Source organism: Salvelinus sp. IW2-2015, unplaced genomic scaffold (genome assembly GCF_002910315.2).
Source record: "Salvelinus sp. IW2-2015 unplaced genomic scaffold, ASM291031v2 Un_scaffold2046, whole genome shotgun sequence".
Taxonomy (NCBI): domain Eukaryota; kingdom Metazoa; phylum Chordata; class Actinopteri; order Salmoniformes; family Salmonidae; genus Salvelinus; species Salvelinus sp. IW2-2015.
The window spans coordinates 79,502-107,233 of NW_019943391.1; the positions used below are offsets into that span (position 1 = coordinate 79,502).

Consider the following 27,732-nt stretch of genomic DNA (forward strand, 5'->3'; position numbering starts at 1 on the left):
CAGAAGACATTGCCAGCCCTGCAAGGAGAACACAGAACACACTTCAATCTGATCCTAGATCATACATGCAGCCCTGAGGCCACACTTCAATCTGATCCTAGATCAGAGACATGCCGCCCTGCAGGACACAGAACACACTTCAATCTGATCCTAGATCAGAGACATGCCGCCCTGCAGGACACAGAACACACTTCACCAATCTGATCCTAGATCAGAGACATGCCGCCCTGCAGGACACACATTGGCCATGGACTTTGCAGGGAGGACCCATGGTTGATTATGTGTAGTCACGGAGCCGCTGCTCCCGGGTGGAAAACACATTAGTAATGTCCGTACACGTTCAGACTAGCAGGATAGAACCTGAACAGGAGATTTACACGAGAGAAGTATTCGAAAACTACATGTAACATCACACTACCCATCCATCAATGTGTGACACTTCAGTCATCATTCACTTACGTTGAAGAGCAGGGCTGGGATGGGAGTGTAGCGCTTGACGTGGATCATGCAGAGGACGTTGGGTAAATGACCCTCCCTGGAGCCCACGAAGAACAGCCTGGAGGCAGCGATGATGGAGGAGTTGAGTCCTCCGTAACAGGAGATGGCCACTGACAGGGGGATCAGCCACCGAGCCCAGCCCAGCATCTCATCAGCAAACGTCTGAAGAGGAACAGCAGAGCATAGGTTCTCATCTGAGATTTGTATACAACAACCAGAGTTGAATTTCCATTTCAATTCAGTCCATTCAGCAATTCATTGTCTTTCCATGGAGAAAATAGGAAAAGGGATTTTCAGTTTACTTCCTGAATTGCAATGGAATTGACCCCATCTCTGCTAGCTACTGTCAACGCTCCCTTACTCAGGACCTTCTGTAATTACATGAGCATCATTGTCCTGTGTACAAGCCAACCTCATCAACTAGATGACTTCCTTAACCTGGTTATCATGTCATCTAGCCTCACTAGGGACTTGTGTATCTGGTACAGATGGAGCCTCAGAGGAACCAGAGGACACAACAGCAGCTGGTCAATTAGCTACACTGAACAGATGCTGTCAATAAGACCTACCTCGTGACCTGCATATGGTTTAACCATTGTGTGTGTGTGTGTGTGTGTGTATCTATAAGCAGTCCTTTGAAGTGAGAAAACCTTTTCATTCTTGATCATGATTGACTTTACATGGCAGTTGCCAACTCATCCATAACCTCACATAAACTCACCACAGCCACAGCCTCACTGGCCAGCACGGTTTCAGCATTCATCACGGTGTAGTAGGCAACGTTAGTCAGGATGTAGATCACCGTGACGATGGGCATTGAGATCCCTATGGCCAACGGAAGGTTCCTGGAAGGAATCGATAAAGAAATGGCTAGAACCCTATACAAAAACAACAAGGACAAACTTTGTGGGGAGAGAAACCTTGAGAGGAACCAGACGGGCAGGGCCAGGCTTATGCTCCTTGTCTATATTCCACCACCAGTCAGACAAAGACAGTCGAGGAATGACGAGGTTTTGCAGGGATGGTGGAGCCAGCAACTTGGGCCATTTTCCATTGTGTATTTTGAAGAACATCATGGGAGGAGGGGAGAGACTGCCTCACCTCTCCGGGTTCTTAATCTCCTCGGTGATGAAGTTGAGTGTGTCCCAGCCGGAATAGGAGTAGAGCGCAGCGTACAGAGCCAGGGCCATGTCCCCAGGGTTCACTTTAGAACCCTTAAACGAATCCTCAAAGTTCTGCGTCTGGCCTGAAGTATACAGAGGAGAGGGGGTAACGGTGAATTATAGTCATTAATTGGATATACGGTTGTTTAATGAGTTGTGTGTGTGTGTGTGTGTGTGTGTGTGTGTGTGTGTGTGTATATATATATAAAATCCTGATTGGTTAAAAGCGCATTCCAGCCAGTGTCTATTCCACAAGTTACCACCAATCTATAACATTAAACAGCCCATTTACTCTGTTCCATCTGACTGTACAATCCAATGTCTCATCAGCCCAGGTAGGGAAGTTATAAACCTGATCTTCACTATAAAAATCCTCYAGACATTCTCTTTATTTTAGACTAACATTTAGTTTAACAGCAGAGATTTGTATAAACCTTACTGTCTGTCTCTCCAACATTGTTTCAATATTCAAATTCGATCGCCAACTGTCCCATAGTAATGAACGTGTAGGGGTYGGGACGAGAGAGAGAGAGCGAGGCAGGCACCATTTCTCAACCAGTCGAAATCATGAATCAGCTGGCATCATTTTTATGGATATATACACAAAGAAATGTCAATTGAAAAAAGGTGCAGCTGGTTTGCAGTCTTTCCAGCTTCAGTTTGAAGTTAAGAGTTAGCTGTGTTGTTGGCTAGCTCCTCTGAACAACAGTGTCCTGACGAGAGAGAACATTTTCTATGCCAGGCGAAATCTCGTCTCATTAGCTCATTGTTATGTATCCAAATAAAATGTCACTAACAGCTTAAACAAATGCAGCTACTGTTATTCTGTCTGCACTGTTTGACGTGAATAAGTTAGCCATAGTTGGCTAGCTAGCAAGCGATAAGAATGTTGCCAGCCAGTATGGCAATGGAACGAACAACTGGTTCGCGTCCATAGATTCAGAACAAAAAGACGACTGGGTCACGTTTCTGGCAACCGAACCAATAGAACGAACGACCAGCCGGCTTGGTTAGCAACCCTACATTTGTGTCGAGACTATATCTTATGGAAGGATGAAATGGCATGAATACATTTCTCAAAACAATTTTTTAATGAAAATATGTCAATAATTATTTGAATATAGTGGTAACCTGTTGTATAAAAGCGGTAATGCCCTTAAAGCCGGTGTTTGGAGGATATTGGCACGGTTCGCCGGCACTGGACTTMATCTTGGGCCTAACACCCGTGACAATTAGGGATGCACGATATATCGGTGAACTTATCTGAATCGGACGATATTAGCTAAAAATGCCAACATCAGCCCGATGTCTAGTTTAACGCCGATGTGCAAAACCCATGTCAAAGCTGACGTGCATACCTATATAACGTAGGTAGATGTAATGACGCCATGAAAGATTTTGCGCTACAAGTGCAACAGCATTCCTAACCTAGCCCACAATGTCTGCTGTGTGGGTGGAGCAGTCAACAAGTAATTTGAAAGAGTAAGAATATTTTAGAGAGACAACTCAAAAGGCGAAATCCATTAAATGCCAAGATAATGGAATTATCTTGATGGATTCGAACCAGGGACTGTAGTGACGCCTCTTGCACTGAGATGCAGTGCCTTAGACCGCTGCGTCCGTGTGTGTGTTAAATAGTTAACTGTACTAGAATGCTTAAAATGCTGCAATTTAAAAAAAAAAATATATATATATATATAATCACTGCTCAAAAAAATAAAGGGAACACTTAAACACCACAATGTAACTCCAAGTCAATCACACTTCTATGAAATCAAACTGTCCACTTAGGAAGCAACACTGATTGACAATAAATTTCACATGCTGTTGTGCAAATGGAATAGACAAAGGTGGAAATTATAGGCTTTAGCAAGACACCCCCAAAAAAGGAGTGATTCTGCAGGTGGTGACACAGACCACTTCTCAGTTCCTATGCTTCCTGGCTGATGTTTTGGTCATTTTGAATGCTGGCGGTGCTCTCACTCTAGTGGTAGCATGAGACGGAGTCTACAACCCACACAAGTGGCTCAGGTAGTGCAGTTCATCCAGGATGGCAAATCAATGCAGCTGTGGCAAAAAGGTTTGCTGTGTCTGCAGCGTAGTGTCCAGAGCATGGAGGCGCTACCAGGAGACAGCCAGTACATCGGGAGACGTGGAGGAGGCCGTAGGAGGGCAACAACCCAGCAGCAGGACCACTACCTCCGCCTTTGTGCAAGGAGGTGCACTGCCAGAGCCCTGCAAAATGACCTCCAGCAGGCCACAAATGTGCATGTGTCAGCATATGGTCTCACAAGGGGTCTGAGGATCTCATCTCGGTACCTTGGCAGTCAGGCTACCTCTGGCGAGCACATGGAGGGCTGTGCGGCCCCACAAAGAAATGCCACCCCACACCATGACTGACCCACCGCCAAACCGGTCATGCTGGAGGATGTTGCAGGAGCAGAACGTTCTCCACGGCGTCTCCAGACTCTGTCACACTGTGCTCAGTGTGAACCTGCTTTCATCTGTGAAGAGCACAGGGCGCAGTGGCGAATTTGCAATCTTGGTGTTCTCTGGCAAATGCCAAACGTCCTGCACGGTGCTGGGCTGTAAGCACAACCCCCACCTGTGGACGTCGGGCCCTCATACCACCCTCATGGAGTCTGTTTCTGACCGTTTGAGCAGACACATGCAAATTTGTGGCCTGCTGGAGGTCATTTTGCAGGGCGCTGGCAGTGCACCTCCTGGCACAAAGGCGAGGTAGCAGTCCTGCTGCTGGTTGTTGCCCTCCTCCTCCACGTCTCCTGATGTACTGGCCTGTCTCTGGTAGCGCCTCCATGCTCTGGACACTACGCTGACAGACACAGCAAACCTTTTTGCCACAGCTCGCATTGATGTGCCATCCTGGATGAACTGCACTACTGAGCACTTGTGTGGTTGTAGACTCCGTCTCATGCTACCACTAGAGTGAGAGCACCGCCAGCATTCAAAAGTGACCAAAACATCCGCCAGGAAGCATAGGAACTGAGAAGTGGTCTGTGGTCACCACCTGCAGAATCACTCCTTTTTGGGGGGTGGTCTTGCTAATTGCCTATAATTTTCACCTTTTGTCTATTCCATTTGCACAACAGCATGTGAAATCTATTGTCAATCAGTGTTGCTTCCTAATTGGACAGTTTGATTTCACAGAAGTGTGATTGGAGTTACATTGTGTTGTTTAAGTGTTTCCTTTATTTTTTTGAGCAGTATATATATTATTATTTTTTAAATCGGTAGGGTTGCAAAATTCTGGGAACTTTCAATAAATTCCCTGGTTTTCCCGAAGTCCTGGTTGGAGATTTCCCAGAATAAGCAGGACATCCAGAATTCTCTGACCAGGACTTCTGGAAAACCAGGGAATTTATTGAAAGTTTGCAACCCCCAACCCCGGTATCGTTTTGTTTTTGGAAAGGAAAATATCAGATATCGTATTGCCCAAAATCACTAGCGACAATATATCCTCCAAACACCGGCTTCTCGGGCATTATCACTGAAATAGAAAATTGGGCTATACAGCCTAGCTATTTTCCAGTGGTACTATTCTCTTTACTGTGCCAGATGACCGGTTAGCAATATGGCACACCCATTTGACCGATTAGCAAGTCCATCTTGACAATGCATCAGGACATTATCATGGTTACACTGGTGCATCCCCAGGGAACATACCTTGTCCCAGCTTGACCATCCCAGCGATGATGATGACGATGAGAGCCAGGACCTTCGCTACTGTAGAGACCACCTGGAGAATGGCCCCCCACTTCACCTTCATACAGTTCACACACGTCAGGAGACCTAGGAGGACGAGAGATCACTGTGTGTTTGACAGCAGAGTCCTCAGGTATAGAGAAGACCTGAACTGAAATTGACCTTGGTAATCCTGGTTAAAAATCAGTTAGCCATGAGTACAACAACTTGCTGACTCACCAAGCTAATGGAACTACAAATGGATAGAGATTCAGACCTGATAAAGCCAGCCTAGTTAGTAATGGATAGAGATTCAGACTGATAAAGCCAGCCAGTAGTAGTGGAACTACAAATGGATAGAGATTCAGACCTGATAAAGCCAGCCTAGTTAGTAGAACTACAAATGCTACCAATAAAGCAGAGTACAAGTCTGATAAGGCTAATGGCTTAGGAATGATTCCAGATAGAGTGTCTGATAAACCCATCTCTATCCACCACTAGAGTTGATAACATTACAGTCCAGGAGGACAGGCCTCTCTCCATCATGTAAAGTAATCCGCATCAAATAACAGCAGGACAGTGTGCACCTGCAGGCAGAGAGAGTGATTTGACTCAATTTCCTCCCCACTGGTATGTACCCTGGTCCCAGTGGAGAGGTGTATGGATTTGCACGGTCATGCCAGAAAGGAAAATAAACCTGAAGCCTCTTACTGTATTTTCAAGTTTTGAATAGCTATCCTTATTCTGTTGGTCTAGGGTTTCTCAAACGTCATTGTTTCCCRCTAAATCAGGGACTGATTTAGACCTGGGTCACCAGGTGWGGGTAATTAATTATCATCAGGTAGACCAGAAAACCAGCAGGCTCCGGACCTCGTAGGGTCAGAGTTGAATACCCCTGTTCWATACTGTGGTATGTTAATAGCTGCATGCACACACGAGGCAGGAATGTGGCYACACCACATCCAAGGTTAATGGAAGGATAGTGTAAACAGAACATTTGCAAATTCGMTGTGAAGAGAGGCTGATCTTATGACACATATTTGACTCATGTTAAGACGGCTTACAGCACAGGAGGTTGGTGGTACCTTCATTGGGCAGGACGGTCTGGTGGTAATGGATGAAATGGTATGAAACACGTCATGGTTTCCAGGCGTTTTGATACCATTCCATTTGCGCCGTCCTCCCCTCAGCAGCCTCCTGTGGCCTACAGTGTACTATGATCGAGAGATTACCGGTTGTGCGTGTGAATAGTTACATCGGTAATTAATCAAGAGTTTGAACAAGGACCGAATGTCGCTGGTCAGCGTTTTTATGCTTCAGGGAGAATTTCTACAATGGTTTCACACGACAACCAAATGCTTCCATGGCAAGACAATCCTGCTGTTGTTATGGCCTGTGRCATTTATGTACAATATCCTTTGACATATAGGGTACTGTTATACTCAGGCMTTCTCTGAAACCTGTCACCAATGCCTAGCATATACCATTACAATATACACTCAAAGTCCCCAAAACTAATTCTAACCTTTAGTATAGCAACTATATTTCCCTAAAACACAAAGGATAAATACAAAAAAGCAGGTTTGCAGTTCACTATAATAGGAGGTTGCCTCAGCATAGACCTCAGCCTCTTACACTTACCAGAGAATCACTTCTCTTTTACTCACACATCATTGATGAAGGAAGGACCGCGTTTGAATGTGAATGTCTCCCCAGTGCCCATAGAGAGAAAGAGCACTGACAATATGGCCGAATTCCTGAGGGGATTCAACTAAACGCCACGTCAGGCTGCTTTGGTTTGTTCTGTTCCATCTGCCTGACTCAACAGAATACCTTCTCTGAGCTTTCTCCATGTTTGTCAGACAAACTCATATATCGGACCTTGAGCGTCTCCAACTGAACACAAACACACGCACATTTATATCCCCCCTGGCAAYCACAGAGATGACACAGGATATGAAAGCAACAACTAAGTAAACACACAGGTGCACTTCACAGGTGCACCTGCAAGGCATGTAAGCATTAGGACAGACATCAAAATAAACAGAGTAGTGATATCAAACTTCTGGGTTGAGTTCAGTAGCACCAAGTAGAAAAACATTTTGCAACAGAGAACGTAAATCTGTGTTCTTATTGGACAAGTTCAGGTAGTATCTCCGTATTTCAAAACAGGCAGAGGGAGGAAAAGTAGTGAGCTCAGCTCATCTTACCGATGATGGCTGCTGCTATGAGTCTCACAGCATCGTAGGGGGCTGTGCAGGTGGGGTAGAAGGGCTGCACCAGGTAGTTGGAGAAGGTGAGGGCTATGACAGCCTGGCAGGCTGGCTCCACGATCATCAGGGACGTCCACAGCCTGATAATTAAAAACAACAAATTAAAATTGAGAATAAAAATAAGGATTTGTATAGAACTTATAGTTGCTCAAATCACTTTCCATGTAATAGATTATCTCAATGAGAGAAACCTATATAAAAATATACAAGTGGAATGAGGGCGACCTGACCTAATAAAAGCCAGAAAGCCTCCAAAGGACTCCAGGATATATGCGTAACTGGCCCCAGACTTGTGGATGGTGGTTCCCAGCTCGGCGTAGCACAGAGCCCCGAACACGGAGAAGACCCCRCCGATGGCCCACACCACCAGTGACAGGCCGAAGGATCCCGTGTAGAGGAGAACCCCTTTGGGAGACACGAAGATGCCCGAGCCGATCATGTTGCCCACGATGAGGCAGACTCCATGGAGCAGGGAGATCTCCTGCTTCAAACGCATGGAGCCAGTCGACAAGGTGTCGGCATCTTTCTTAATCGCCATGGTGATGGTTCGGGTGGGGGCAGGGCTGGAGACAGGGACAAGGACAGAGGAGGGAGCAGCACGTCACCAAGCAAGGCCACGATGTTTTACGCTCTCAACGGATGGTCATCATGTGTCCAGCTGATTTTAAAGACAACAACAAGGCTGTAGGGAAATTAAGACAGTACAATGTTAGCGCAGGAGGCAAGACAATATAACATGCGATGCGAAACTGTTAGGCTTCAGGCAACWACTGATTGTATTAGATAGACACTGGAATACCTAGCTAAACCTACACATGTAGGTGATAAMTRWWYAKTTAACAACAAATTCTTATTTACAATGACGGCCTACAAAAAGGCCTCCTGCGGGGACGGGGATTCAAAATATAGGACAAAAACATACATCACGACAAGAGACAACACTACATAAAGAGAGGCCAACATGGTAGCAGCAAAAAATGTTCAAAATTATTGGGCACAGACAACAGCAAAAGGAAAGAAGGTTAGACAACAATACCTACGCAAAGCAGCACAACTGTCAGTAAGAGTGTTTGTTGCAGCTCGCTGCCGGTTGCTAGCTGCAGCGAAATGAAAAGAGGAGAGACCCAGGGATGTGTGTGCTTTGGGGACCTTTAACAGAATGTGACTGGCAGAACGGGTGTTGTATGTGGAGATCAGGGCTGCAGTAGATATCTCAGATCACTAGGGTTGCACATTTTGGGGAATATCAGTGATCCCTCGCACTCGGTTCACTTATCGGGATTCGCTATTTCGCGATTTTCATAATGCATTTTTTTTTTTTTGGTGCATTGTGCTCTGCATTCTGATTCGCTAAAAACTCACTCCGCTTCTTGTATCAAAACATCTACGAATTGTGCTATATTTTTGTCGTCTCGTGCGTTATGTGTACGTACATAAAACAGCTTGGCAAATTTACATTAAGTTGGCCAAATTATCTTGTAATTTCGAACATCCTTAAACCCATAATGTCGCGAAACGGTACACGTGAGTCACTGTATTTGTATACATGTAATAGTTGCTAATTGTAAAAAAAAAAAAAGTTTTCTATTTCGCGGATTTCACTTATCGCGGGTCATTTTCGGAACGTAACCCCCGCGATAAACGAGGGATTACTGTATTCAGAGGTGGAAACTTTCTGTGAGAATTAACAGAAATATATGCAAATTAATACAATTTAAAATGTAGATGTTTTTTGCATTGGATTAAAACTCAGCAACAAAAAAAACATCCCTTTTTCAGGACCCTGTTTTTAAAAGACACTCGTAAAAATCCAAATAACTTCACAGATCTTCATTGTAAAGGGTTTAAACACTGTTTCCCATGCTTGTTCAATGAACCATAATCAATGAACATACACCTGTGGAACGGTCGTTAAGATACTAACATCTTACAAACGGTAGGCAATTAAGGTCAAAGTTATGAAAACTTAGGACACCAAAGAGGCCTTTCTAGTGACTCTGAAAAACACCAAAAGAAAGATGCCCAAGGTCCCTGCTCATCTGCGTGAACGTGCCTTAGGCATGCTGCAAGGAGGCATGAGGACTGCAGATGTGGCCAGGGGAATAAATTGCAATGTCCGTACTGTGAGACGCCTAAGACAGCGCTACAGGGAGACAGGACGGACAGCTGATCGTCCTCGCAGTGGCAGTCCACGTGTAACACCTGCACAGGATCGATAAATCCGAACATCACACCTGCGGGACAGGATGGCAAGAACAACTGCCCGAGTTACACCAGGAACGCACAATCCCTCCATCAGTGCTCAGACTCTCAGCCTATTGCGGACAGAGGCTGGACTAATGGCTTGTAGGCCTGTTGTAAGGCAGGTCCTCACCAGACATCACCGGCAACAACGCCACCTATGGGAAGAAACCCAACGTCGCAGGACCAGACAGGACTGACAAAAAGTGCTCTTCACTGACTCGTCACAGTTTTGTCTCACCGGGGGTGATGGTTGGATTCGCGTTTATCGTCAAAGGAATGAGCGTTACACCGACATCTGTACTCTGGAGCGGGATCGATTTGGAGGTGGAGGGTCTGTCATGGTCTGGGGAGGTGTGTCACAGCATCATCGGACTGAGCTTGTCGTCATTGCAGGCAATCTCAACGCTGTGCGTTACAGGAAAGACATCCTCCTCCCTCATGTGGTACCCTTCCTGCAGGCTCATCCTGACATGACCCTCCAGCATGACAATGCCACCAGCCATACTGCTCGTTCTGTGCGTGATTTCCTGCAAGACAAGAAATGTCGTGTTCCTGCCATGGGCCAGCGAAGAGCCCGTATCTCACTCCCATTGAGCACGTCTGGGACCTGTTGGATCGGAGGGTGAGGGCTAGGGCCATTCCCCCCCAATTTGCAGGTGCCTTGGTGGAAGAGTGGGGTAACATCTCACAGCAAGAACTGGCAAATCTGGTGCAGTCCATGAGGAGGAGAAGCACCTGCAGTACTTAATGCAGCTGGTGGCCACACCAKATACTGACTGKTACTTTTGATTTTGACCCCCCTTTGTTCAGGGACACATTATTCMATTTCTGTTAGTCACATGTCTGTGGAACTTGTTCAGTTTATGTCTCAGGTTGTTGAATCTTATGTTCATACAAATATTTACACGTTAAGTTTGCTGAAAATAAACACAGTTGACAGTGAGAGGACGTTTCTTTTTTGGTTGAGTTTATTTACCATATGGAGACAGAAACAGAAACAGAAACCTTTTACCTTATCATAAGTAGACATAATTGCAAATGATTAAATCCTTCCATAGAAATTAAAAAAAAAAACTATTTAGTTACAAATTGAACTTGAATTAAATGAGTTGACTCTTCACATGGGATGATGTCACTGAACAACAAAAGGGAATATTGAATCCATCACATCTCCCAAAAACGTTTTCAACATCTGTAAAATGATAGTCTAGAAACTAAAGCTTTAGTTGTCTTCCTCCTCTTCTCCCTGGACCTCCTCAATGTCCACCTCTTGAACATCAGACTATGAAGCCTCATCTTCCCTGTCACATCCCAACCTTGTTGAGGATGGCTCGTTGTCAGGCTCAAAAAGACTCAGATTTGCCCAGATGGCCACCAATTTTTCAACCCTTGTATTGGTCAGTCAGCCTGTTGCGTGCTTCCGTGTGCRTGTTCCCAAACAAGGACCAGTTGCGCTCTGAGGCGGCTGATGTTGGTGGGATTTGGAGGATGATGGAGGCAACAGGGGAAAGAGCCTCAGATCCACAAAGTCCCTTCCACCAGGTGGCTGATGAGATATGTTGGCACGACTGCCATATTGCATCTCCATCCCAAAGCCCTTGCTTGGAAGTGTACTCCGCCAGACTGCCAAGAACCTGGCCCTCTTCCATGCTAAGGTGACGAGACACGGTAGGGATAGGCCTTGTTGATCTCTGCACCAAACAGGATGCTCTTGCCAGCATACTTGGGGTCCAACATGTACGCTGCGGCGTGTATGGGCTTCAGGCAGAAGTCTTCCCGCTTTTTGATATATTKCAGAACTGTGCTGCCCACTTCACTGTTGCTCCAAGCAGAAGAAACTGCAGTTCTGAAATATATCGGCACTGATTTCCTCGCTTACATCTGCAAGCGGAGTCTGAACATGAGACAGGATGGCATTGTCTCCCTCAATCCGCGCAATGGCTACTAAAACCTGTAGCAGGAGTTGCAGGCTGCTTACCACTCTCTCCCAAAATCATCCAGGAGGAACCTCTTGATGGGGCTGTCCATATTGGCAGACTGAGATACGGCCATTTCTTGGAGAGACTCCTTCCCCTCCAGGAGACTGTCAAACATGATGACAACACCACCCCAACAGGTTTTACTGGGCAKCTTCAATGTGGTGCTCTTATTCTTCTCACTTTGCTTRGTGAGGTAGATTGCTGSTATAACTTGATGACTCTTCACATACCTAACAGTTTCCTTGGCTCTCTTGTTGAGTGTATCCATTGTTTTCAGTGCCATGATGTCCTTGAGGAGCAGATTCAATGCAGATAATTCCACTTTAGACCAAGCAGCCTTCATGTTCTCTGCATTGTTCGCAGCATTGCCTGTCACCAGTGCAAATACCGTCTGTGGTCCAAGGTCATGGAGATGTAGTTAATTATTCCTTGCCCACAAACATTTGACCACTCAGAGATGACTGCAATAGTTTGCTTTCTCTATGATTTGCTTGACCTTCACTTGAACTCTATATCCAGAAAATTAATAGATAAAGCGGGTCTGTTTGGAGGGGTGCATGTTGGGCTTAGAACATTCAGAAATCTCTTCCAATACACACTGCCTGTGAGCATCAGAGGTGAACCAGTTACATACACAGCTCGAGCAAGACATTCATCAGTATTTCTCCGACTACAATCCTCCATTGAGTAAAAAAAAAAAAAAAAACTTGATTCCAGGAAGACCATGAGCTGTTGCTAATGATAAGGGTTGGATTCATCATTTTCACCTCGAATAGAAGTAGAAGGACTTTTGTCAGAGGTTGCTTGTGCACATGGCCAGATGATTCTGCATCTTTGTTGCATTCTTCACATATGATTTGGCACAGTATTTGCAAATGTACACAGCTTTTCCTTCTACATTAGCTGCAGTGAAATGTCTCCACACATCAGTGCCTGTTGCATTTTCCTCGAAAGATAAGAAAAAAATATATATACCCAAATACAATTCCATGTACAGATACAGTTGTAGTCAGAAGTTTACAAACACTTGGGTTSGAGTCATTAAAACTAGTTTTTCAAGTTCACAAACTATAGATATGATAAGTCGGTTAGGACATCTACTCGGTGCATGACAAGTAATTGTTCCAACAAATTGTTTGTTTACAGACAGATTATTTCACAATTCCAGTGGGTCAGAAGTTTACATACACTAAGTTGACTGTGCCTTTAAACAGCTTGGAAAAATCCAGAAAATGATGTCATGGCTTTAGAAGCTTCTGCCGAGGCTAATTGACATCATTTGAGGTGTACCTGTCGATGTATTGCAAGCCTGAGTTTGCTTGACATTATGGGAAAATCTAAAGAAATCAGCTAAGACCTCAGAAAAAAAAGGTGGACCTCCACAAGTCTGGTTCATCCTTGGGAGCAATTTCCAAACACCTGAAGGTACCACGTTCATCAGTACAAACAATAGTATGCAAGTATAAACACCATGGGACAACACAGCCGTCATACCGCTCAGAAAGGAGACGCGTTCTGTCTCCTAGAGATTAATGTGTTTTGGTGCAAAAAATGCAAGTCAATCCAGAACAGCAGCAAGACCTTGTGAAGATCCTGGAGGAACAGGTACAAAAGTATGTATATCCACAGTAAAACTAGTCCTATATCGACATAACCTGGAAGGCCGCTCAGCAAGGAAGAAGCCACTGCTCCAAAACCGCCATAAAAAAAGCCAGACTGCACATTGGACAAAGATTGTACTTTTTGGAGAATGTCCTCTAGTCTGATGAAACAAAAATAGAACTGTTTGCCATAATGACCATCGTTATGTTTGGAGGAAAAAGGGGAGGCTTGCAAGCCGAAGAACACCATCCCAACTGTGAAGCACGGGGTTCGAGCATCATGTTGTGGGGTGCTTTGCTGCAGGAGGACTGGTGCACTTCACAAAATAGATGGCTTCATGAAGGAGGAAAATTATGTGGATATATTGAAGCAACATCTCAAGACATCAGTCAGGAAGTTAAAGCTTGGTTGAGTTTATTTACCATATGGAGACAGAAACAGAAACCTTTCCTTATCATAAGTAGACATAACTGCAAATGATTAAATCATTAAATGGGTCTTCAAATGGACAATGACCCCAAGCATACTTCCAAAGTTGTGGCAAAATGGCTTAAGGACAACAAAGTCAAGGTATTGGAGTGGCCACAAAGCCCTGACCTCAAAATTCCTATAGACAATTTTGTGGGCAGAACTGAAAAGGCATCAGTTGCGAGTAAGGAGGCCTACAAACCTGACTCAGTTACACCAGCTCTGCCAGGAGGAATGGGACAAAACTCACCCAACTTATTCTGGGAAGCTTGTGGAAGGCTACCCGAAAGTTTGACCCAATGTAAACAATTTAAAAGCAATGCTACCCAATTCTAATTGAGTGTATGCAAACATCTGACCCACTGGAAATGTGATGAAAGAAATTAAAGCTGAAATAAATCATTCTCTCTACTATTATTCTGACATTTCACATTCTTAAAATAAAGTGGTGATCCCAACTGACCTAAGACAGGGAGTTTTTACTAGGATTAAATGTCAGGAATTGTAAAAATCTGAGTTTAAATATATTTGGCTAAGGTGTATGTAAACTTCCGACTTCAACTGTAAATAGGTAAGCAGTTAGATTAAACATCTCCTTTGTAAGATTTTTTTTWAAATGAAACATGTATGGAAACAGGTGAATTAACACTCAGCAGGCTCAAGCAAGCTAAAACCCTCATGGTAGCAAAAACAAACTAGCATAACTTGTTAACAAGTTAAATGATTTAAACCCACCGCGGTAGGCTACTATTTACTAGTTAATAAAAGAAATAATGTATGTCATAAAATATAGTCACCCCACCCAGTAACTTACCAGAAAGCATGTAGTACTTGACTCAGACAGTGTAGTAGTGTGGGCTCAATAGCATCTCATTAGTGTGCAAGATCTTGAGAATCAGCTGTACATGTGATGGAAGAAKGCACTGTGCATGTAAAAGGTTGCAATTCCATTGAATTGGGGATAGTTTAACCAAAATATGCCACAAGGCCTAGAATTGGCTTATGTGTATCCCACAAAAAAAGTTAACTTTTTTTGATGAATTTAAGCAACATTTCCGGGCTTAACTTCCCATGGAAAATTTCTGACCCTTTGCAACTCTACAGGTATCATGTATGAAGTCTACAGTCTGTCTGCGCCACAAGCAGCAGCARCGGAGGAGGAGTTCAATCATTATGCATTCTGGGTATTTGTATGTATTATGGATCCCCATTAGCCAAGATAGCAGCTACTTTTCCTGGGGTCCAGCAAAATTAAGGCAGTTATACAATTTAAGATATTACAATAAGTTCACAACAGATTTCACAACACATTAAGTGTGTGACCTCAGGACTCTACTACAACAAAATCCATGTGTACATGTGTGTATAGTGCGTATTATATCGTGTGTTTGAATGCATCTATGTGACTGTTTGTGTTGCGTCACAGTCCCTGCKGTACGGTGCATTTTTTATCTAATTTTACTGCTTGCATGAGCTACTTGATGTGGAATAGAGTTCCATGTAGTCATGACTACGTAGTACTGTGCTCCTCCCGTAGTCTGTTCTGGACTTGGGGACTGTGAAGAGATCTCTGGTGGCATGTCTTGTGGGGCATGCATGCGTGTCTGAGCGATGTGCCAATAGTTCAAAAACAGACTAACTCTGTGCATTGAACATGTCAATACCTCTCACAAATACAACTAGTGATGAAGTCAATCTCTCCTCCACTTTGAGCCTGGAGAGATTGACATGCATATTATTAGTGTGCTGCCCTTTTTTGAGGCAACTGCAATTTTCCTAAGTCCCTCTTTGTGGCACCTGACCACATGACTGAACAGTAGTCCAGGTGTGACAACTAGGGCCTGTAGGACCTGCCTTGTTGATAGTAGAGGTTGACCGATTAATCGGAATGGCCGATTAATTAGGGCCGATTTCAAGTTTTCATAACAATCGGAAATCGGCTTTATTTAACTAGGCAAGTCAGTTAAGAACACATTCTTATTTTCAATGACGGCCTAGGAACGGTGGGTTAACTACCTCGTTCAGGGGCAGAAYGACAGATTTTTACCTTGTCAGCTCGGGCGATTCAATCTTGCAACCTTACAGTTAACTAGTCCAACGCTCGAACCACCTGATTACATTGGACTCCACGAGGAGCCTGCCTGTTACGCGAATGCAGTAGAAGCCAAGGTAAGTTGCTAGCTAGCATTAATCTTATAAAAAACAATCAATAAATCATCATCACTAGTTAACTACACATGGTTGATGATATTACTAGTTTATCTAGCGTGTCCTGCGTTGCATATAATCGATGCGGTGCGTATCGTTGCTCCAATGTGTACCTAACCATAAACATCAATRCCTTTCTTAAAATCAATACACAGAAGTATATATTTTTTAAACCTGCATATTTAGCTAAAAGAAATCCAGGTTAGCAGGCAATATTAACCRGGTGAAATTGTGTCACTTCTCTTGCGTTCATTGCACGCCGAGTCAGTGTATATGCAACAGTTTGGGCCGCCTAATTTGCCAGAATTTTACGTAATTATGACATAACATTGAAGATTGTGCAATGTAACAGGAATATTTAGACTTATGGGTGCCACCCGTTAGATAAAATACGGAACGGTTCCGTATTTCACTGAAAGAATAAACGTCTTGTTTTCGAGATGATAGTTTCCGGATTCGACTATATTGACCTAAGGCTCGTATTTCTGTGTGTTATTATGTTATAACTAAGTCTATGATTTGATAGAGCAGTCTGACTGAGCAGTGGTAGGCAGCAGTAGGCTCGTAAGCATTCATTCAAACAGCACTTTCCTGCGTTTTGCCAGAAGCTCTTCGCTGTGCTTCAAGCCTATCAACTCCCGAGATTAGGCTGGTGTAACCGATGTGAAATGGCTAGCTAGTTAGCGGGGTGCACGCTAAWAGCGTTTCAAACRTCACTCGCTCTGAGACTTTGAGTAGTTATTCCCCTTGCTCTGCATGGGTAACGCTGCTTCGAGGGTGGCTGTTGTCGTTGTGTTCCTGGTTCGAGCCCAGGTAGGAGCGAGGAGAGGGATGGAAGCTATACTGTTAAACTGGCAATAAGAATATCCAATAGTCAAAGGTATATGAAATACAAATGGTATAGAGAGAAATAGTCCTATAATTCCTATAATAACTACAACCTAAAACTTCTTACCTGGGAATATTGAAGACTCATRTTAAAAGGAACCACCAGCTTTCATATGTTCTCATGTTCTGAGCAAGGAACTKAAACGTTAGCTTTYTTACATGGCACATATTGCACTTTTACTTTCTTCTCCAACACTTTGYTTTTGCATTATTTKAACCAAATTGAACATGTTTCATTATTTATTTGAGGCTAAATTGATTTTATGGATGTATTATATTAAGTTAAAATAAGTGTTCATTCAGTATTGTTGTAATTGTCATTATACAAACAAATAAAAATCGTCATCGGCTTTTTTTGGTCCTCCAATAATCTGTATCGGTATCGGCGTTGAAAAATCATAATTGGTCGACCTCTAGTTGATAGTGTTGTTAAGAAGGCAGAGTAGCGCTTTATTATGGACAGACATGTCCACATCTTAGCTACCGTTGTATCAATAGGATTTTGACCATGACAGTTTACAATCTAGGGTTACACCAAGTAGTTTAGTCACCTCAACTTGCTCAATTTCCATATTATTTATTACAAGGATTTAGTTGAGGTATAGGGTTTAGTGAATTGTCCCAAATACAATGCTTTTAGTTTCTGAAATATTTAGGACAAATGTATTCCTTGCCACCCATTCTGAAACTAACTGCAGCTCTTTGTTAAGTGTTGCAGTCATTTCACTCGCTGTAGTAGCTGACGTGTAATGTGGTGTTGTGTCAACCGCATACATAGACACACTGACTTTACTCAAGGACAGTGGCATGTCGTTAGTAAAGATTGAAAAATGTAAGTGGCCTAAACAGCTGCCCTGGGGAATTCCTGATTCTGCCTGGATTATGTTGGAGAGGCTTCCATTAAAAAACACCCTCTATGTTCTGTTAGRCAGGTAACTCTTTATCCACAATATAGCAGGGGGTGTAAAGCCATAATACATATGTTTTGCCAGCAGCAGACTATGGTCAATAATGTCAAAGGCCGCACTAGAGTCCAACAAAACAGCCCCCACACACAATAATTTTTTTATAAATTTCTCTCAGGGACCTGCCAATAAGTAGGACCTGCCAATAAGTCAATTAGCAGGTCCTACAGTCAATTGTGTAAGTGCTGTGCTTGTTGAATGTCCTTCCCTATAAATGTGCTGAAGGTCTGTGGTCAATTTGTTTACTATAAAATAGCATTGTATCTGGTCAAACACAATTTTTCCCCAAAGTTTACTGAGGGTTGGTAACAGGCTGATTAATGGCTCAAATAGCCGACCAGAGGGGCTTTACTATTCTTAGGTAGGGGAATAAGGTTTGCTTCCCTCCAGGCCTGAGGCACACACTTTCTAGTATGCTTAAAATTGAAGATATGGCAAATAGGAGTGGCAATATCGTTCGGTATTATCCTCAGTAACTTTATCTAAGTTGTCAGACCCCGGTGGCTTGATTGTCCTTCATAATTTAGTCAGATATACATGGATGTGTAGTATCAGCGTTTGTTGCTGGCATGTCATGCCCAAGTTTGCTAATCTTGCCAATTAAAAAAATAATTAAAGTAGCTGGCAAAATCAGTGGGTTTTGTGATGAACGAGCCATCTGATTCAATGAATGATGGACCGGAGTTTGCCTTTTTGCCCAAAATTTCATTTAAGGTGCACCAAAGCTTTTTAATATAATTTCTTTGTTTCATAGTGTAAAATTTCTTATTTTTAATTCAGTTTAGTCGCATGATTTCTCAATTTGCAGTACTTTGCCCATCGGTTGTGCAGCCAGACCTTCTGCCTCATCCCTCTCAACAATAAAAATGTTCAATTCCTCATCAATCCGCAGGGATTGAACAGTTTTAGTCATTTTCTTAATTAGTAACTCCGATAAGCAATTTCATAAAATGTGTCAAGTGCAGCGTCTGGTTGCTTCTCATTACACACTAACAAATATTCTTTGCATCAACATGGGAATCACTACAAAATGTATTGTATGACCTATTAGGCCCAGCCTTGGGAACTTTGGTTTTCCTAGATATGGCTACAATACCAAGTTMATTTCTGCAGCATTAGTAAAGATGCATTCAATACATGTTGATGATTTCATTCCTGTGCTGTTTGTAACTACCCTGGTACAGTAGGTTGGCTGAACCTGAACCAGGATGCAGGCACTAGTTAGTTTGAAGCTCTTGAGTGAGCAGCCTGATGAAAGCCAGTCAATATTTAAATCACCCAGAAAATATACCTCTGTTGATATCACATACGTTATCAAGCATGTCACATGTTATCCAGATACTGACTGTTAGCACCTGGTGGTCTAAAGCAGCTTCCCACCAGAATGGGCTTTAGGTGAGGCAGATGAACCTGGAGCCATATTAACATCACAGTATTTAACACAACATCCTCTCAAAGCTTTATAGGAATGTGGTTCTGAATATAAAATGAGCAGACCAGCTTTGGCATATCTGTCTTTTCTTTAGRCCTTAGAACCAGCAGATACAGTGGAGTGGTGCTGGTGAACGCTACAGCAAGGTCTAGTGACAGACTGTTTTCCCACTAACAGGCATTGTGCCTGGCTACTGGAACAAAGTAGTGGGTGCCTTAGAATACAGAACAAGGCTTTTGTTATTGGAACACTCACCTCACTGATGTTAATCCCTTCTTCTCCGCTCTCTGAAGTGTAAATAAAATGACGTAGAGGAGAGGCCCAGCTCAACTCGTCTCAGATTCAAGTCGCTGTTCTTTACTCGAACTCTGGAACAAAGAAAGAACAAGGAGTGAATTTTTAATCTTAGTTCAAATACCTGGTGTTGCTATGGGAGGATTTCCCATGGCTGTGTTTGGTTTGTTAACCGACTAGAATAGCAAAGTGACTGTGGAACAGCCCGCTCACTTTGCATTTCAAGGTAGATAGATGGTTATTACAATGCAGTAATGGCGCACTATAGCTTGAACATGCACCTGCAGGATATAGCCTAATTTATTTTTTATCCAAGGAAAAATAAATTTGTTCTCTTAGAACTTTCCCTAAATGTCTGGCCTAAAACACTCAGTTTAGACGAGCTCGGTTTCACTGGAAATGTGCTTTGCATTTATCAACCGTGTCATCAAGTTAGGACATTCTACACAGCTGAGCAAGGCCTCCAAACAGCAGGGGGGAACATTTACCTGCTCCAGAACATCATCGGTCTCCGTTTAGCTCTGTTCTTGAGCGACGAACAGAGAAGCTTCATTTATTGTAGGACATCACATGGACTCCTATGGTTGCGGTCTACACCAGCACAAACAACTATGGGACCAGGCTACCCTTATCAAGGAAATCCCTTATCAAACAAACATAATGGTCCTGCTGCGTCTGTGTGTTTGTAATGCCTCCGTGTGTGTATTTATAATAACTGAGTGTTTAATGCCTTTCTCCATTTGTGTTTGTAATACCACCGTTTGTGTGCATTTATAATACCGCCGTTTGTAAAGCCTGTGTGTTTAATGCCTCGGTTTGTGTTCGTAACGCCTCTCTCTGTGGGTTTGTAATGCCTCTGTGTTTGCATTTATAATACCTCCGTTTGTAAAGCCTGTGTGTTTAATGCCTCTGGTGTTACGAACACAAACAGCCTCTCAGGAAGAGGCTTCCTCTTCTCCTTTACTAGTTCCTCTCTCATCTCCATTAATAGGAAATCAGAGAGACGCCAGTCATGCAGACACGCTTATTAGATTCCAACAGCATCTGGTCTGATGGTCTGCCTTTATGCTCTGTGAAATACACTGCCCTCAATTAAAAAGTATTCRGAATTCCTGGCAGTACAGCATTAGGCTACTGCATGCATATGGGTTCTAGGAATGACTCCTAGCATAGACTACTCACTGAATCAACAAGAACATATCAGTAGTGCCATAGCACAAGGAATGCCATGTGGGAATTGGTTTTCCACTCCTGTGTCAACATCAGCTTGTAGCAAGTGATGCAATAGTTTGATTAATCTGGCTGTAATATACAATTAAAATGGGTATATAAAAAGCCTAAAACTAGGCCAGAATGTTTAATAAAATTACATTTAAACTGGYTCTACCCGTTGGTCCCGTGTGGCTCAGTTGGTAGAGCATGGCGCTTGCAACGCCAGGGTTGTGGGTTCATTCCCCACGGGGGGACCAGGATGAATATGTATGAACTTTCCAATTTGTAAGTCGCTCTGGATAAGAGCGTCTGCTAAATGACTTAAATGTCTTTGCGCTTTGTCCTTCAGCTGCTCTAAATTTTTGAAAAATATCCTGAGGAAAGTAATGTTTACCCGACTTTTGGTTCAGTACCAAGGTCAAGTTAGTCCAATATAAAACTCTCGTCAATAGCTTTTGAACCAACCATACCATGAAAATTGTATATTCTACACACAATACCCCATAATGACAAAGCAACAACAGCTTTATACCCCGACTACACTGCKCGCGTCGCAAAATAAATKTAGGAATCTATGTTATTCAATTATTGCGCGCGCCAACGARCGTCTGCGTTGCCAAGGGCTAAAATAGAAGTCATTCCTATTTCTGMCGCAGATCGCGCTGCAAGTCCTGCCTCTCCCATCTCCTCATTGGTTTATAGAAGCAGGTACAGAAGTAGGTACCCACGTGCCATCTCCTCATTGGTTATACCCACGTGGGTGATTGAAAGACGAACTATTGCCGGTTGTCGTGGTAATACTATGAAAGTKGAGATGCCAATCACCATATAAGTTAAACAATGAAAAAACCYGGAAGGAGGAGATGACTAGAAACGATTCGGTTGACCATTTTTATGTGTGGATTAATTGTCGAGGACCTTGTGCATTTCAGGTAAAATAACAACCTAATGTTTATATCCCAGGACAAATTAGCTAGCAAGTGCAAGCTAACTAGCTAAATTGCCATAAATSTTTAATGCTTTTCGACCTGTCCCCAAATTAATGTCATTGGTTCAGAGTTTGTTTTGATATTTTAACCTGCGTGTCGAGATCGCATATGGTGTAGGGGGACAAAATAAACGTATGCACGAYGGCGCACGCGCGCAGCCGGTTTGGGTTCCGTGTTAGAAATTGTTGCCAATTTATTCAAAACACAAAACGTAAATCACAGTTACAAAACTGTGTACTCTGTGTACTTTACTCAGTACTTTGTTGAAGCACCTTTGGCAGCGAATACAGCCTCGAGTCTTTTKGGGTATTACGCTACWAGCTTGGCACACCTGTATTTGGGGAGTTTCTACCATTCTTCTCTGCAGATCCTCTCAAGCTCTGTCAGGTTGAATGGGGAGCGTCACTGCACAGCTATTTTCAGGTCTCTCCAGAGATGTTAGATCAGGTTCAAGTCCGGCCTCTGGCTGGGCCACTCAAGGACATTCAGAGACGTGTCCCGAAGCCACTCCTGCATTGTCTTGGCTGTGTGCCTAGGGTTGTTGTACTGTTGGAAGGTGAACCTTTGCCCCAGTCTGAGGTCCTGAGTGCTCTGGAGCTATTTTTCATCAAGGATCTCTCTGTACTTTGCTCCGTTCATCTTTCCCTCAATCCTGACTAGTCCCCCAGTCCCTGGTGTTGAAAAACCTCCCCACAGCATGATGCTGCCACCACCATGCTTCACCGTAGGGATGGTGCCAGGATTCCTCTAGACGTGAAGCTTGACATTCAGGGCAAAGAGTTCAATCTTGGTTTCATCAGACCAGAGGATCTTGTTTCTCAAGGTCAGAGTCCTTTAGTTGCCTTTTGGCAAACTCCAAGCGGGCTGTCATGTGCCTTTTACTGAGGAGTGKCTTCCGTCTGGCCACTCTACCATAAAGGTCTGATTGGTGGAGTGCTGCAGAGATGGTTGTCCTTCTGAAAGGTTCTCCCATCTCCACAGAGGAACTCGGGTTCTAGGTCCCTGACCAATGCCCCTCTCCCCCGACTGCTCAGTTTAGCCTGCTCTAGGAAGAGTCCACATACTTTCATATGCAATTGAAACCAGTAGCCTCCTTCATGTTCTATTTCTTTCATTGTCCGGCAGCCAAATGCATATTCGCACAAACTATTTCTTAACATTATTAAGGCAGTAGGCTATCAACAATTTAAGCTAACTGTTCTGATCTGTTGCATCAGAATAACTATTTTTTATGTAACCTAGGCCTACTGGTTGTATGAATTTGGGATTCATCGTTCCACAACTGTCCCAGAGTCTGTTTGGACCATTTCTTTCTCGACAAGGTACACTTTTTTTTTGTCAGAGTCCAGGACCCAGTTGCACAGGGCGGGGTTGAGACCCAGGGCCTCCAGCTTGATGATGAGCTTGGAGAGTACAATGGTGTTGCATGCTGAGCTGTAGTCAATGAACAGCATTCTTACATTGGTATTATTTTTGTCCAGATGGGATAGGGCAGTGTGCAGTGTGATGGCGATTGCATCATCTGTACACCTGTTTGGGCAGTATGCAAACAGGTTCTATTCATGATGACAGAAGTGAGTGCTACGGGGCGGTAGTCATTTAGTTCAGCCTACTTTTGTCATTACAGATTTTTGTGCTACGGGGCGGTAGTAATTTAGTTCAGCCTACTTTTGTCATTACAGATTTTTATTTAACTAGGCAAGTCAGTTAAGAACAAGTTCTTATTTACAATGACGGCCTACCCCGGCCAAACCCGGGCGATGCTGGGCCAATTCTGCACCGCCCTATGGGACTCCCAAATGCGATACACCCGTGTTTTGAACCATTGACTGCAGTGACGCATCTTGCACTGAGATGCAGTGCCTTAGACCGCTGCACCACTTGGGAGCCCAAGCAGTTCGTATTATTCTGTACCAGGGTTTCCTTTATGAAAATGTGGCACTGGACATTTGACTAGCAGCATTTAATTTAAAAAAGCATGATTTGGTCACAGAGGATTATTAGCTTCCCCTAGCCTTAAAAAAATATTTGTGCATTGCCTTTCAGGCAACACGCACTGAAAATGCCAAATACAGGAGGACAGAAACTAGCTGTCCTCCGGCTACACCATAGTGCTTCCCTACAGACTGCTGCTGAGGCTACTGTAGACCATTGCAAAATAGTGTGTTTTAATCAATTATTTGGTGACATTAATATTTTGTATAGTTTTAATCAAAAAAAGTTTTTAAAAATTGTGAAACATTTTAAAGTTATGAAATTCACCGAGGATGGTCTTCCACTTCCTCCTCTGAGGAGACTTCACTGATGCACATGGGTTCGGTACATTTCTCCAATGTCAGATAAATTAAAATGACACATTTTCATAAAGGAAACCCTGTTAGATGCACTATTGTAAAGTGGTTGTTCCACTGGACATCATAAGGTGAATGCACCAACTTGTAAGTCGCTCTGGATAAGAGCGTCTGCTAAATGACTTAAATGTAAATGTAAATGGTACAGAATAATAGGAACTGCTCTGAGACCAGGTTTTCCACAAGGACAACAGGTAGAGTAAGTTTAAAGGTAATGTTATTAAACATTCTGGCTTGTAAGGAACAGTTACACGATTTTTGGGGGTTAGCATTAGTTTCAAGCTGTATATAGGCTACCAATGAATTGTGTATTACAGCATGATCACATGAAGTAATTTTACCTGCTTGAAAGTCAGATATCACTGACCATATGTTCTTGATAGAAAAACTTTGAAAATATGCGCAGGCTACATTCTTTATGACAATTCTCCACCACCGTTTGTGTATTTTCTGACAATTTAGGATGTTGGGACCCCATGTCTGAACGCGGTGTGTAACATCCTAAATTGTCCGAAAATACGAAAACGGTGGTGGAAAATTGTGTTTAATTATTTAAGTACGCATATTTTCCCCACAATTATATTTAGTTAAGGAGGGAAATTATGGCCTTTGCCGTCTGAATGGAGGATACTTTATGTACGCGCCGGTTCACGAGTGCATTAGTCGGGAATGCACATTAAGCCTTAGCGGACTAAACTCGCCATGGAGTGGATTTTAGTCCGCCAATCAAGCCGTGTGAATAGATCGGAACTATCCGCTGTCTATAAGCAAAACCTCCGTTACCAGAGAAACGAATATACTTTTGTTTGCCCACATCATCAATCCAAAGTGCAATACATTTAGCCCACGTCCTCAAAGTACCATACTAGGCAGTCAAGCAACAAACGTGGACAGATTCGCACAAACTGGCATGCGTAAAAATTGACAAGCATAACTTAGCCAGACCGTTTTTTGTTTTGTTTTATGCTTTAGCCACACAGACTCCAGTCCGTTGAGCTGAAGTTAGCTAAATAATTTGCTGTAAACTGTATTGTTTTGCTAACGTTAGTAGTCATGGCAAAAGTTAGCTAGCTAGTTACAGTAGCTAAAGCTAGCAAAGCTATCTTTTGTCGGTAGCTATCTACATTTAATAATACTTGCAGCTAGAGAACTCTCAAAACGTACAAATGATAACCATTTTCCAGGTAGTTCGAGTAAATGCCCAGAAAGTACCAGATTGTTTCATCTAACTAGCTACTAACCACGTTTGAAACCCTGTCCAACCACGACACATGCTGATGATGCTGAACTGCCGCATGTGCGTGGCAGTTCAATCCAGTTACGTTTCACTAGCTAGCAAGTTGAGCTAAACAACTGACTAGTCAAACATCTGAAAGTGAATAAAATGTAGGTAAGAAGCTAAATCTAATTTTCTCTCAAAATACTTAGATAAAGCCTTACCTTGAGAGCTTCTTTCAATGAGACTGAAAACCCATGTGCAAGCTTACTCAATGCTGGATGTTTGATTATCTTTGCTGGCTGCCTCTTCGTCATCACTACATTTCCTCGCTCCTCCTTCACTTGGAGGAGGTGGTGATTTTATGTGTATTTTATTAATGCGATACCCTGTGATGAAAATAGATGCTTCATCCTCCTCCTTTCTAAAGTCAGGTTGAACTCAGTTGTTGAGTTTAGTTAGGATGAAATCCTTTAACTATACTGAACAAAAATATAAATGCAACATGTAAAGTGTTGTTCTCATGTTTCATGAGCTGAAATAAAAGATTTCAGAAATTTTCCATACACACAAAAAGCTTATTTCTCTCAAATGTTGTGCACAAATTTGTTTACTTCCCTGTTAGTGAGCATTTCTCCTTTGCCAACATAATCCATCCACCTTACATATGTGGCATAGCAAGAAACTGATTAAACTGCATGATCATTACACAGGTGCACTTTGTGCTGGGGACAATAAAAGGCCACTCCACTCTAAAATATGCAGTTTTGTCACACAACACAATGCCACAGATGGCTCAAGTTTTGAGGGAGTATGCAATTTTCATGCTGACTGCAGCAATGTCCACCAGAGCTGTTGCCAGAGAATTGTTTGTTAATTTCTCTACCATAAGCCGCCTCCAACGTCATTTTAGAGAATTTGGCAGTACGTCCAACCGGCCTCACAACCACAGACACGTGTATGGCGTTGTGTGGACGAGCGGTTTGCTGATGTCAACGCGAGTAGAATGCTCCATGGTGGCGGTGGGGTTATAGTATGGGCAGGCATAAGCTACGAACAACAAACACAATTGCATTTTATCAATGGCAATTTGAATGCACAGAGACACCATGACCAGATCCTGAGGCCTATTGTCGTGCCATTCATCTGCCACCATCAACTCATGTTTCAGCATGATGATGCACGGCCCCATGTCGCAAGGACTTGTACACAATCCCTGGAAGCTGAAAATATCCCAGTTCTTCCATGGCCTGCATACTCACCAGACATGTCATCCGTTGAGCATGTTAGGGATGCTCTGGATCGACATGTGCAACAGCATGTTCTAGTTCCCACCAATATCAAGCAACTTCTCACAGCCATTGAAGAGAAGTGGGACAACATTTCACAGGCCGCAATCAACATGCTGATCAACTCTATGCGAATGAGATGTGTTGTGCTGCTTGAGGCAAATGGTGGCCACACCAGATACTGACTGGTTTTCGGATCCACGCCTTTTTTTAAGRTACCTGTGACCAACAGATGCATATCTGTATTACCAGTCATGTGAAATCCATAGATTAGGGCCTAATGAATTTATTTCAATTGACTGATTTCCTTATATGAACTGTAACTCAGTAAAATCTTTTAAATTGTTGTGTTGCATTTATATTTGTGTTCAATATATTCAACCGTCTAACAAGGGAACCTTAGCTCATTGATTTCCTGTTCTGTGAGAAGGGGAAACCTGTGTGCCTGTGAACACTCCTGAAAATTGCCATTTCAAAAGTTTAGTTCACAATCTCACTGGATGATGATGAGGTTATGAGACCAGAGTATGTGAACTGTGAAGTGCATCTATTTCAGTTCCCCTAAATGAGTGTGCGGTGCTCATCCAGCCAGTCCTAAAGAGGCCCATTATGGTTAATCAGTACCTCTTGGGTTGAACCAGTATCTGGGCAAAGGAGACTATGAATATGACGAGCCTTTGCCCAGATACTGGTTCACTCTTGGGTGTGATGTGGCTGGGTCTTCCTTGTTATTTTGTTGATTATTAACTTTAGATAGTACTGCCATAGCCTCTTTAATGGGAATACCCAACACTTTTTCATAAAAATACTTTTTTAATATTTGAAAAAGTCACACTAATGTCTTATGTGAAATGAATGTGATCCCATGTACCCATTCATTATTACGGTTTATTTATCTAATAACCCACTCTGGTTGATGGCTGAAAATCTAGTAAAGAAGATYTGGGAACTAGTAAATG

At 43.1% G+C, this 27,732-nt stretch overlaps 1 protein-coding gene across 2 annotated transcripts; it reads right to left on the reverse strand.

The window, feature by feature from the left end:
- Positions 1 to 260: 260 nt before the first annotated feature.
- On the reverse strand, positions 261 to 25,807 carry LOC112072801 (Y+L amino acid transporter 1). 2 transcript variants are annotated; one of them, XM_070439937.1, is made up of 8 exons: positions 25,709 to 25,807; positions 19,678 to 19,790; positions 7,867 to 8,199; positions 7,574 to 7,716; positions 5,346 to 5,471; positions 1,600 to 1,744; positions 1,220 to 1,343; positions 261 to 660 (listed from the first exon to the last, which is right to left on the reverse strand). In XM_070439937.1, the coding sequence occupies exons 3-8, from the start codon at positions 8,172 to 8,174 to the stop codon at positions 448 to 450; spliced, it is 1,059 nt and encodes a 352-aa protein (XP_070296038.1). In that variant the 5' UTR covers positions 8,175 to 8,199; positions 19,678 to 19,790; positions 25,709 to 25,807; the 3' UTR covers positions 261 to 447. The 2 variants fall into 2 exon arrangements, with proteins under 2 accessions (XP_070296038.1, XP_023995957.2); XM_024140189.2 differs by having other exon boundaries at positions 262 to 660; positions 7,867 to 8,318.
- Between the last annotated feature and the right edge of the window lie 1,925 nt (positions 25,808 to 27,732).